Source organism: Crinia signifera, chromosome 5, assembly GCF_055691185.1.
Source record: "Crinia signifera chromosome 5, ASM5569118v1, whole genome shotgun sequence".
NCBI classification, from domain to species: domain Eukaryota; kingdom Metazoa; phylum Chordata; class Amphibia; order Anura; family Myobatrachidae; genus Crinia; species Crinia signifera.
Window position 1 is genome coordinate 73919306 of NC_139221.1, and position 13877 is coordinate 73933182.

The 13877-nt window shown below is 44.5% G+C and overlaps 1 protein-coding gene across 1 annotated transcript in view; it reads right to left on the reverse strand.

Annotated features, from left to right (window-relative positions):
- LOC146005707 (desmoglein-3-like) overlaps positions 1-529 on the reverse strand; it is a 38704-nt gene extending 38175 nt beyond the window's left edge. Inside the window, exon 1 of the mRNA XM_083145132.1 lies at positions 423-529. Coding sequence (XP_083001258.1) covers positions 423-529 — 107 coding nt within the window. The remainder of the gene's footprint in view (positions 1-422) is intronic.
- Positions 530-13877: the final 13348 nt, after the last annotated feature.

The window sequence follows — 13877 nt, forward strand, 5'->3', positions numbered from 1 at the left end:
AAAATTATACTTTCATTGCAGGTTTTTTCCCACACCTCCCTTTTACATAGTACATTATATTGTATAATAGATCTTTAGTGTGCGTAATGGAATGATATATCATACACATTGTATAGTGTGTATGCTCCAGCTGTTGTTCCTTCTCATCATTCATTGACGCGTTCTTTTGCATGTGCTGTATGTCCAATGGGAGGATACCACAGCTGTTGTTGTTTCATGCAGTCAACATTTAATGGATCCTTTAGTATGGTGGATGCAGTTTTACTGGAGGAGCACAGAGAGATATTGTGGAGTATTCAGAAATATAGGTGGGATAAACATTAGGTGAGACAGGATAATTCCTCTATCCAAACTTCTGAATGATATCTCTATAAAAAATATGACAGCATCATTCCCTCCAGTTTTGCTTTATTTTGAATTACAGTAAATCTCCAAGTCCTGCTGCTTCCTCCTGCACAAGTTCTCCAGAACATCTCTTTCCCTCACACAAGAGAACATGAAGGTCATTGTCCATTTCTTCATCATCCATCTTGACTACAGCAGTCTTTTTTGTAAGGCTTGCCAGTTAACCTTACTCTGTCTATGTCTATATACATTTAAAAAATTAAACCTGAAATGAAATATATTGAAATGGATTTTTTTTATATAGAAGTATCTAGATGTATTATTGATGCTCCCCTGTTGATAATTACACTTTGTTATTGCTGCTATTTTCAGCAATAAGGAATTATGCATTGGTCAAATGTATTATTCTTTACATACAGGGTCAGTGGCTCTGAAAGAAGCCTGTCCCTGCAGTGTGTAAAAAGTGAAATTATTACTAATGCAATTATTTCACTTCTTTGTGGTTCTGCATGGTCTACTGACCTCGCATGTGTGGCAGCCATTGCTGGGAAGGATTCTGAATACAATATGTGAAATCTCTTAATGTTTACGAGTGTCCATTTTTGGGTGCATATAGCGCAATGATAAATAGGCCTCTACAAGCTTTCTGGGGCATCTTCTAATGTTGCTATAGGGCCCACAAAGTTCTAAAGTATGACCCTGCCTGTATTTATGGTGTTGCTTATTTTCTTACAGAGGGAAAATTCCGATACACGTCACTAGAATATTGATTCATTTACTATTGCAATTATTCCATCTTTACAACAGACATGGCCAGATTGGAATTAGCAGAGACTGTAGTCAAACAACCATTGTCAAGTTAAACCATATTTGGTAATCTGAACGAAATCCTACAGTAATAATGTTGGCCATGTTGCAGAAACAGTGACATTATTCCACGCTAGATGAACGTAGTTATTTTTCATCCCCATGGTTCATTTATCACTGTTGCTTTTAAGATAAAAATAGGAAAAGAGAGACCTCTAAACCTTTGCTGCCTTTGCGCATAGACTTCCTGTACGAGGGCTAATTCTCACTGTGGTTCTGGCCATTGGTACAGTATTTATGGGACACCATCTTGCTAGATTGAGATCTGGCAATAAAGTGATTTACAGGTACAGTAATTGAATAAAGCTGTAAGAAGGGTATACATTGTTAAATGGAAGTCACAGAATTTGCATAATTAGGTGGTTTGTTTTTTATGCCTGTTGATGCCTTAGCATAATAAGATTCCAGTTATGGGGGATGGGGGTGTGGCCAAACCCAGAGAGAAATGACCTTGCCAAAAAATATAAATATAGAAAAAGTCATGTTTCAGCTCCGCACACTGCTATGGGTGCCAGCGGCTGCAGACTTGGGTTCTGGCGCCTGAACAAGGGAACATGGTACTCTTTACCTAGAAGGGCGCCAGCGATTGAAATCGCGGTCGTCGGGGGTAAAAATCGCGGTCATCGCGGTCATCGACCGCGATTTTCCCATAGGGAACAATGTTAAAAAGGCTGATTGACCGCGATTTGACTGTTAAATGCCTCAATGGACCCGATTTGGCCCTAGGAATCAATGTTAAATGGGCCACAGAGCCCAAATAAGCACAATTAACCCTTAAATGTCCCCCCCAATTTTTAACGCCACCCCACGATCCACGCGAACCCGAAGCGTGGCGAGCGCAGCGAGCCCGCGAGGGGCGGCGGTACGCGTCCTCCGACCTTTTCATGCCCTACTATCCACTAGGGCGTGGAGTGAGAATATAATAGTGTGGCGAGCGCAGCGAGCCACCGAGCCCGAAGCGTGGCGAGCGCAGCGAGCCCCGCGAGGGGACGCGGATACCTTCACAGGTAGACGCGTCCCCTCGCGGGCTTCACAGGTGTCGGCGTCGCCATGGACACCTGTGAAGCCCGCGAGGGGACGCGTATAACTGTGAAGGTATCCGCGTCCCCTCGCGGGGCTCGCTGCGCTCGCCACGCTTCGGGCTCGGTGGCTCGCTGCGTGGCGCGACCGACACGATTTCCATGTTTAACATGGGTTTCAATGGGAAATCGCGGGCATCAGATGTGAATCCTCTCTGTATACTGTAAGCTCTCATGAGCAAGGCCCTCTCTTCCTTCTGTCGCATGTCTGCACCTGTTTGTCTACCTTGTTTGTACCCATCCAGTCAGTGTCAGAACGTGTGGGTGGTGATCCCAGGTGCTGCAAAACTATCATTTGGGCCCCTCTCCTCCACCCCAACCCAAGTTCACAATATGTAACAACAATGGGTCATAGGGAGAGGCAGGGAAGGCAGAGTGTGACCGGAAAAACAGTGCATAACATGGGCAGCAGTAGGCCCCTAGTCCTCAGGGCCCCCAGTCCACTGCACTTGCTGAACCAATCATTCCCCCTCTGCATTCAGCGTAATTTTTTTAACTTTGTATGATTTTATTGTAATTATTTATGCTTGCTCTATTTTATGGTCATGTTTAATTTTATGTTATGTTCCTGGCAAAATCGGTGGCATCTTACAACTAGATTATGGTGATTATGATCATTTTTATTTGTACAGTATGTCTTTCTGTGTTTGGCTGTAAAACCATCCTGGCGCACAGTGACAGGATCTGCCAAGGTGGCAAACTCGATGGACTAACTTCTTTTTTCAACCTTAATTACTATTTCACTACTATGTTACTATGGGCCTTATTCTAGTTCACTCTTTCTGACAAAATCCTTCTTAGATGGACAAAACCATGTGCACTGCAGGTGGGGTAAATGTTACTTGTGCAGAGAGAATTAGATTTCGGTGGGGTTTTACTTCAAAGTGAGATCTATATTGTAGTGTACAAATAAAGTAGCCAGTATTTACCCTGCACAGAAACAAAATAACTCACCCAAATCTAATTCTCTCTGCTCATTTTACATAAGCCCCACTGCAGTGCACATGGTTTTGTCCATCTAAGAAGGATTTTGTCAGAAAGAGTGAACTAGAATAAGGCCCTATGTTACCATATCTGGCCCTGGTTTAGAGCACATCTAGAAACTATGTAATGCTCTTCTGCCTCCACCGTATTTAATACTAGCTGGAATAAAACCAAGGCATGTGTTTGCAGGTAAATATAAATTAGAAATGTCTTCAAACAACACATGACAAATTGATGGAATGTAGAGAGAATGTGCCTTCCTTTGTGTCCTCTTTAGAACTAATTACAGTTGTCAGGCTGAGTATGTTTGAGGACATATTGTCCCAGTGTTACCTTTTTTTCTATTTTTAGTTTGTGCTTCTAAACTATTCAGTAGTATTGAGGGGATGCAGTTTAAATCCCGGCGGTCGGGATCCCGGCGTTCAGAATCCCGACCGCAGAAATCACGACAGTTTCTCCCTCCGTGGAGGGAGAATAAATTAGCGTGACGAGCGTAGGGAGGCACCGGGCCCGCTGTGTGGCGAGCGCAGCGAGCCTGCAAGGCGGGGGGCGATCCACGTCCCCCCCTTGTTGGGATTTCGGCGGTCGGGATTCCGGCGTCGGGATTTTGAACGCCGGGATCCCGACCGCCGAGATTTCATACTGAATCCGTATTGAGATATGTATTGTCTATAAAGATATTTGTATTATATTTTAAGATCTAAAGGCCTTATTTAGATGTGCCTGGAGTTGCTATCACTGCTGCTTTTATTGGAAGTGGCATTGATAGTGCTGTATGGTAATGCAGGAGGAGGCATCTATGATAAACAGATGCCTCCCCATGCAGTAGTGATCCAACCTGCATCAGATCTATCATTCACCATCGGGCAGCTTGCGGCACCCATGGCCCATTGCAAAGGCCAGGAAACCTTCATCCATTGATGGAGATCCCTGGCCACTTTAAGTGCCACCCACTCCCCGCCCCACAAACACCAGTTGACTGTCAGTCACTGTCAGTCTGCTGCCAACCTGCTTCCATCATCAGGACCTGATTGGACACAGGAAGAACATGTCCTTCGCATGCACAAAGTACCAATAATTGGTACTTTGCGCATCTCATAGCAGTTGCAATGGGATCTAAATAACCCCCTAAATGCCCAAGATTGCTTCCTTTTAAGCAGAGGAGCTAAACCTAGGTAATATCCCTAAATACATATTCCTATGTAAGATACTACCGTCATTGCTGTTGATAACATAGGAGAGATCACTTTTCCAACATGTATGCAAATATACATAGATTATAACCTTGCGAGCAGGGCCCTCCTACCTTTTGGACTGTCTGTAAATAAATACCCAGGTTGTTCCATCACTGTTTCCAATTGTGAAGCGCAATGGAATTTGCTGCACTTTTTAGAAAACTGTTAACATATAAATTGTGAATTGTCTTCACTGACAAAGCTATGACACATAAGAATTTTTAGAGACTATTAATTTTAATCCCTATCTGTCAAGTACGCATATCGTTGCAATGCGTGTACGTAGGAAAACTGGGACAGGGAAACCATGTAAGAATGCTTCTAATGAAAGGGATCACTCGTGATTAATTGTCATAGCATCTAATGTGTCAATGCAGACAAACGTCATATGGGCCATGAGACCCACCGATTCCAGATTTGTGGACATACAGTATCGTCATCCTCTTCTTGGTGAGCCTTGTAAATCAATCTGAACTGCAATTATGCTGTATATCTTGGGTGTAACTCAAATCAGTTCTTAACATGCCCATTAATTGCATTGCATTTTGTAATCAATTGTTTTCCAAGCAGAATGTCTTTTTTAAACATTGTTTCGCTTTGCAAACCGATTAGTTACTGTGTATCCCTGACGTATTAGATGATACTATTGTGATGTTCTAAACAACATTTATATTTTAAGTTTAAAAACAACAATGTACTTTTATTCGCTCCATGAAGGTAAGAATCAGTACATATGAGTTATGTCTAGTTCATAGTTGGTAATAGACATCTCTCACATGATTTAGCTACTGCAGTTATATGAGAAGCAAAACCGCATTCTATGGATTATGGTCCTAAATGTGGAGGCTGAAGAGTTTTACTTTATTTTATTCTAGATTTTTGTGGAACAGAAAATGAGAAAGCAAATATCATTCCTGCAAATGCTTCCACAAGTGCTAAATGTCTCCAGAAAGGGAAGCTGATTCTTACAAAAAAAACATATTGTGTGGCCGAGTAAATTTTTATTTGCATCATTTGAATTATTGGAAAAATAAATCCCTTTCCTGTCTGCCAAAATGTTTGCACATGGTTGATAAGGATTCATCAGATTGAGGCCTTAAACCAGTGCCTACCAATCCGGTCCTCGGTTCATGTTTCCCAGACCTCCTAGCTGGTGCACAGGAGTAGTCATTACCAACTCACATTTTAAAACATGTTCTGAATTAATTCCTAACCCACACATTCTACAGATCCACCGGTTGTTTGGATACATGAACTGTTGGTAGATCTCAATGACTGGTTTGGCCACCCCTGCCTTAAACCAATATATATGACCCTATATCCATTGCTGTATAGCATCACAGAGCGGTTTATCATGAGATGAAACATCTGAGTAGAATATTGTATATAAAAAGGCCCAATATACAATTCTACTCCAAATTGTCTTTTTTCGCTTGACCCAGAGCTGGGCCCTTAAGCAATAGTTAGAACAGTGGATAGTAATCCAAGAAACATGTTCATAGTTCATAGAAATTCCAAACACACACATGGCACAATTATAATTTCATAACCAACCATCACATGCTGCAGTGTTGGTCATGTGCAATATTAACCACAGTAATAAGGTATTGTTGCCTCACCAGACTATAGATAAGGAGGTAAGGGTAGGATGGCTCTGGACCAAGGCTAGAGGTAAAGTAGCAGAAACATTGAAAGCAGTACAATATAACATAGCATCTCATTTAAACAATGTAGTATGGTATCAGGTTTCCAAAAGCATTGTCGATCTCTGTAAGCTATTAATATAAAGTAATTGAATGGTCCCTTTGTATATTATAATAAGTCATATACCGAAATAACTAAAAAGCATACAGCACTATGAGGTGCTATGAGTACTAACCAGACAAGAGTAGTACATGGGACAACCTGTTGTGTAGAAATGCTGCATGTTCCATAGCAAACATAAAACAAAGGTCTACAGCCAAATCAGAACAAAGCATACACAAACTGCAGTATAAACAAAATGTAAAGTAAATAATAAAATAAAAATATAGAACTCAAATTAAAATTTAAAGATCCAATGGACTCACAATTTCTCAACAAGATGTATATTTAAAAAAAATCTCAAAAGTTTAACAGAATTTAGTAATTGTCTACGAATGTAAGGCATTATATTGTACTCCAATTCTGTATATTCAATAATTGCACACTTTCTTCTAGATTATAATCTGTTGCAGAATACAATTCTTTCTGCATAAAATTATACTTACCAGTAAAATAAGGAAGACACCAATCTGTACACACAATTTCCAGTCCATTGTGTCTTGTTCCTGTGCTAACAGGCACAGTCCCTATAGCTCCTTCCCCACCTTCACAGTTGGGCTACAGGAATGCTTGTTCCTGGCTGCACTTGCAGGTAGATGTTAGAGGTGTCTTTCTTCCTCTGAGGGATGAGCGAAGATGCTGTACTCCACAGTCCTTTTCTCCACCCATAATATTGGGCTGGTCTCACCTGAAACACATGACAACATCATTATTGTAGCTGGATAATTGACTATTCAGACACACCTTGCATCTTACTGCTATGAAACCATCCCAAGAAATGTATTATGACAAATGTACAAATCCATCAGAACATGTGTATCATATTACAGTAAGCATAAAATGAGTGTTTTAGGGCATCTCAACTTTTTGTCCCCAACGACCATCTCACCTGTGAATGAGATAAAGGGGGAAATTTACTAATATGAAAAACTATTTACTAAATAAAAAAAACAGCGTGGGGTCCCCCCCACAGCTGTAACCAGCACCAGGCTGAAAGAGCCGGTAATTAAAAATCAGGGAACCCGACAAATAGGGGTTCCCTGATTTTTTAACAACCAGCCCCAGGCTCCAGGTCCGGGGCTGGTTCCCAAAATATGGGGGACAAAATGAATAGGGGTCCCCCGTATTTTAAGAACCAGCCCCAGGCACAACCAACCAGCAGGGTAATGTCACAGCCGGGGGACACTTATGATATAAGGTCCCGCGGCCAAAACATTAACCCCCTGACCGGTCAGCCTGGCCAGGGGCCCTGGGGGAGTGGGGACCCACCCAATAAGGGGTCCCCCCCCCTCCAGGACTTACCTGACCAGGCTGAAGCCTGGTGCTGTCCCCGGTGACCCTAGGCTGTGGTCACCGGGCTGATCTTGGTGTAAAAAAAAAGATGAATAAACTATTGTTTTAAACTGTGGAATTATGAGTCCCAGCAAGCCTCCCCTGCAAGCTGGGACTTGGAGAACCACATGTCCCAGCCTGTGGGGCATTAAAGGGCCCGCTGGGTCTTGTAGTTCCACAGTAAAAAAATAGTGAAATAAATACACACTGACACCTGAAAAATAAAAGTTTAATACATCCATTACACACACACTGATACTTACCTTTCTTGATCCCGTAGGTAGCCCTCTGTCCTGGTGTCCTGTGTCGTCCTCCAGGTCCATGTCGGCGGTCCGTGTCGTCCTCCAGGTCCATGGCGGTGTCCGGGTCCGAAGAAATCCATGTTGGAGCTGTGGAAGGAAATCCTACTCACCTGGTCCTGTGCTGAAGAAGTCTTGTCTTGGTCCGACGTAGTCCAGGTAATCTTGAAGCTGTCGCAGGTCCCCGCACTCTCCGCATCGCACTGAAGAGAGATGCAGAGATATTTCATACTCGGCGCCTCTCCTCAGGATGACTTCTATTGGCCACCTAGCAGCCAATCAGGAGCCAAGAAAGTCGGCTCCTGATTGGCCGCTAGGCGGCCAATGGAATCATTCTGAGGAGAGGCGCCGAGTATGAAATATCTCTGCATCTCTCCTCAGTGCGATGCAGAGAGTGCGGGGACCAGCGACAGCACGAAGATTACCTGGACTACGTCGGACCAAGACAAGACTTCTTCAGCACAGGACCAGGTGAGTAGGATTTCCTACTGTTTTTTTTTTAATTTAATTAATTTTTCTATTTTTTTTTACACTAAAGTCTGCACGGATCTGACTGATCCATGCAGGCTTAAGCCAAATACGACAGGAACATCAGGGTGTATTTTCCTGTCGTATTATGCAAATTCGACCTTAAGTCATGTCGACCTTGGCCCATGTCAACCTTAAGTCAGGTCGACCTTCCTGCCAGTCGACCTAGTGGGGTCGACCTAATGACTGTAGACCTAAGTTCATTCTGACAGATGTCCCGATTCCGTGTGTGGGGGGGGGGGGGTGGAGTGCTGGTGGTGGATGCAGTTGTTAGGCATGCGGGTAGATCCTTGCAGCAATGACCAATGACAGAGGCACAGAGATGACAGGCATTCTGAAATAGATATTTTACAACTAATACATAGTAATACATTTTTTATACATAATTTTCTACATAATAAATATAATAAATACAAATTCCCTTTTTCCTCTGTGTCTCTTTGTTTATCTGTGTGTGTGGCCTTGCTTTTGGTCCAGGCACTGTGAAATTTGAGAACTTTGCAGCATCTTTAGCAAGTAAAAAGTATAAAATGAACAAATTAATAAAAACATAATAAAAACATAAGTTATTACTTATGTTTATGTAGCTGTTTTATTTTTATTTTTTCTTGTTACAGATGTAACATGTTACAGATCCTGTGCATACAGGGCCTGATTCTGGTTGGCTCTGGAAGCTGCGAAGATCACAGCTTACCAAGCACCAGAGAGCACGGCCTGCCTCCCCGGCCCCTCGCCATCTTTTCCCCTCGCAATCATGCACAGAGATGTATAATGAAGACACATGCCACCGCTGCAGGAGAAATCATTCGATGGTTGCCGATACTCATCAGGACGGGCTCCAGCAAAGCCCAAGAAGTTCATGACTGATGGCTGGATGCCTCTAAGGTTTCAGCTGACCAAACTAGCCTGGTTTGCTAAAGCCTTAAAGCCTGGTAGCAGCCGCATAAAAACTCTGCAGCACAAATTGTGGAAATGGTCACACTGAACCAGGCTATTATGGGTGTCAGACCACACGCTGCAACAGTGGGCCCTTCAGGCTGACCCTTGAACTTTTGAGGAGTTGGTAGTGGTGATTGAGCCAGTGTTGAATGAGTGGGAAAATAAATACAGCCAGGCCAGGATTTGACCAAATACCAAAGCCCAGAACCCAGTTCACAGTTGTCAAGTCAAAGGCTCTGCCTCGCACTGTGTGCTTTGAATGTGGCAAGCCTGGTCATGTACGGTGGGACTGCCAAAACAGGGAGAGCCGATGGATTGCAGTGTGGCAAAAACAGATCGGCTAGTGGTCAGCATGGTTGCTGGGGACACATACCATGCATAGTCCACCCTATTTCATGTCATGGTACAGCTGGAAGGCAAGGAGATTTGGACCCTAGTCGACATCGGCAGTCAGCTTACCATTGTCTTTGCCAATGTGGTTCCTCTGAGAGTTGACCAGGTCCTGCCTCTTGTCAGGGTGTTGTGTATCCATGGCAATGTTCAGGAGTGCCCCCGGGTGTACTTACCCCTGACAGCCCAAGGCCGGCTCTTAAAGGTCATAGCTGCAGTGACCTCCAGACCACCTTAACTGTTAATCCTAGGCCGTTACTTCCCATTGCCACAGGAACTAGTTACATGACATACCATTAACAAGTGTCAGCAGTTGATGCATCACCTGAGCTGGAGACCAGATAATACCGAAGCTTGCATCCAGGAGAGCTACTGCAGCCACTGATCCATCCCATCACAGAGACTAAGGCCCAGTGGAACCCTGTTGATGAGAAAGTATCACTACATGACTTTGAGCGAGATTAACGGGATGATAACAATCTGATATATATATATCTGATATTGGTTGCTCATAGCAACATCACATGTGACGTAGACATCTTAGTAAATTTCCCCCAAAGTGTCCAACATTTTGGGGTTAACAAACCCCTTTATCAGGTGTTCATGGTGAAATAAAACAACTTACCTTATATACCTTGACAAGGTGGTGACTGAAGGAGGTCCCGTTCTTGTCGGCAGTGGCACCTGAGCAGCGGGCCGACGGTGGATGATCTTTAATATCATGTAATATTCTAGACCACACTGCTGAAAAGCAGGGTACGAGTTGCGAGTTTTTATGCTTAAAAACCTGGAGACCTGCACTTGATGGACATTTGTGTGTGTGATAGTATAACACTATCAGAATCTATAGGCTACAATGGATGTAGGACAATAATGTCTTAGTGCAAAAAAACTTTATTGGTCACAATGTCAGTAAAGTACAAGTGAAATTGCAAAAAAAAAGGGAAATGATAGAAGTCTCACAGTTACCGCTGCACCAAAAGGATGTCTGCGGTCTAATTCTGTGGTGTGCTGGGTGGGTACCGTATGTTGTGGGTACCAGCCAGCGCTTGAGTCTGTATCTCTTCACAATTCCCCCATCCGTGCATGCACGTGGTAAGCAGTATTAAACAGGATATCCGCTCGTGTATTGGGCACTCAGGGGGCGAATCTGTAACACAGAAATGCGGTAAAAACCCCGTTATCTGGGTTTTTACCGCATTTCTGTATGCTGTATTAGCCCACCGCAGTGTTAGCGCTGCGGAGGGAATCGCCAGCAAAAGCTGGCGATTCCCTGCAGAAGCCTATGGGCTTCTTACCGCAGCGCTGTTTGAGGGATCCGTCACAGATCCCTCCCAGCGTGCCCTGCGGCCGGCGCCGGGGTCTGCGCATGCGCAGATGGACTCCCGGGTCACAGACCCGGAAGTCCAGTGCAGGCACCGTATCGCAAGGGACAGCTCTTATCGCAAGAGCTGTCCCTTGCATTAATAACGGCATATGTTACAGCATATGCCAGTATTAAAATTGCGGTAACCGGGGGCCGCGGATGTTACAACATCCCGCCCTCAGTGTACTGCAAATGGTTGCAAGGGCGAATGGGTTGAAAGGTGAGCAGATGGTAATGTAGGGGGAAGGGGGGGTCTCAAGTAAAAGTCAATAATGGGTGGTGGTGCACGGGTGGCACCAGAGGCTGGCGTCCCTATCCTCTGATGGTGCACCTGCACGTACCTGGGTTCCCGCTGAGCTTCCTCTACGACCGTCCCTCAGCGCTTCCGTCCCGATTCTTCTGCCAGGATCTGCAGGCAATGCAGCACTGGTGGCTGTTGTTCCACGGTGCTACACCCTGAGCTAGCGCTACTTCCGGGTAGGCAGCATCAGTGACACTGCGTCTGCCTGGAGTGCGCCGTCAGTGGAGTACCGTGCGCTCGACTCCATAAGGGGGAGGAGAGTTTGTGAAAAGTAAGTGGATGAAGCTTCAGCGGCAACCCAGGTACATGCAGGTACACCATCAGGTGCACCTTTATTCCATTTATTACAGGAAAACTGACTTATATTTATCAAATGAGTTTACCAAATGAGTTGCAAAATGAATAGAACATATAATCAAGACATTGGCAAGGTTAGAAATAATGATTTTTATTTTAAATAAAAATGTTGTTCTTCAGACTTTGCTTTTGCCAAAGAATGCTCCTTTTGCAGCAATTACAGCATTGCAGAACTTTGGCATTCTAGCTGTTAAATTGTTGGGGCGATCTGAAGAAATTTCATCCCATGCTTCCTGAAGCACCATACTGCTCCAACAACAGCTCGATGGAGTTGAGATCTGGTGACTGTGCTGGAATACCAGCTGCCTGCTTCTTCCCTAAATAGTTCTTGCATAATTTGGAGGTGTGCTTTGGGTCATTGTCCTGTTGGAGGTGGAAACTGGCTCCAATCAAGTGCTGTGCACACTTCACAGGGTATGGTATAGTATTGCAAAATGGAATTATAGCCTTTCTTTTACCTTGTACAAATCTCCCACTTTACCAGCACCAAAGCAGGCCCAGACCATCACATTACCTCCACCATGGTGTCAGGCACTCTTCCTGCATCTTACCACTTGTTCTGCGTCTCACAAATGTTCTTCTGTGTGATCCATACACCTTAAACTTTTCCAATCTTCCTCTGTCCATTGTCTGTGTTCTTTTGCCCATATTAATCTTTTATTTTATTGTCCGGTCTCACTCCCCAGGACCCCTGACCAGGCTGACCGGTTGGTAGGGCTGAATGCTTTGGTCGGGGGGACTTGTATAAAAAGTCTCCCCCAGGCTGTGGCATTACCCTGCTGGCTGGTTGGACCTGGGGCTGGTTCTTAAAATACGGGGGACCCCTAGTCATTTTGTCCCCCATATTTTGGGAACCAGCCCCGGCCCTGGGGCTGGTTTTAAAAAATACAGCGAAGCCCTACTTGAATGGTTTCATGATTTTTTTAATACCAGCCCTGGCTCTTTCAGCCTGGTGCTGGTTACGGCTGTGGGGGGGGGGACCCCACGCCGTTTTCATTTATTTATTTATTTTTCTATTTTTTTTTTACACACTGCAGCCTGCACGGATCTGACTGATCTGTGCAGACTGCCTAGACAAATTCGTATTAGCAGCCGTATATACGGGCGCTAATACGAGTGAATACGCCATCGGAGGTTTACCACGCAGTCGTATTTGACTGCTTTGTAAATTACACGTCAGAACACGAATTTGAATACGGCTGTTTCAGCCGTATGCATTCTTATTCATTCGTATTAAGAATACGAATATGAAATATCGTATTCGTATTCTTAGTAAATTTCCCCCTAGATGTTTGCTGCTTAGCGATGAGCTGTTTCAGTTCTGAGAGTACCAAACCCACAAAACCTGCACCGTTTTCCAGATCCAGAATGAGGCCAAATGTCATCATCCTGCTGTTGGATTCTCAGGAGACTTAAACTCTATATAAATTCTGGTGATTTGAGCCATCTTAATTACGGCTGTGGATTTCAGACAGCACAGATGTGTCCATGCTGTCTCTGCTGTGGGGGCTGCTATGACAAGCGGCAGTGTGACAAGGGGCTGCTGTGACAACGTGTTGTCGGCCTCATTCTGATTGAAGCTTACCAAGTGCCATATAGCCCGCCACACCGAAAATCTGCCCCCTTCCCTACTGCCGATTCCCCTCACTACTATGCGAGGGGATGTGTACCAAAGACACATCCCCACGCATGTTTCGGCTGCACAAGAAATTATTCGATGGTCACCAGCCATCGAATGATTTCTCCCGGCTTCGCAAATAAAAGTCAGTAGAGAAATGCTTTTATTTGCATGTACCAGGACAAAGACAGGGGGACGTCTGATGTCCTGTGATGTCAGCCACCCACCCCCAGCACAAATCAGACCACCCTCCTAGCCAAGGGAATGCCCAGAGTTTTAATGGGGACGCCCATAAAACGCTGGGTGTTCCCATGGCCGACCCTCGTCCCCGCCACCATCTGCCCCCATCCCACACTGAACCTTGCGAATGGCTCGGCGACTATGCAAGTCCCCGAAGCCGGGAAATTATGCACGAGCAAATAAAGACCGTACAC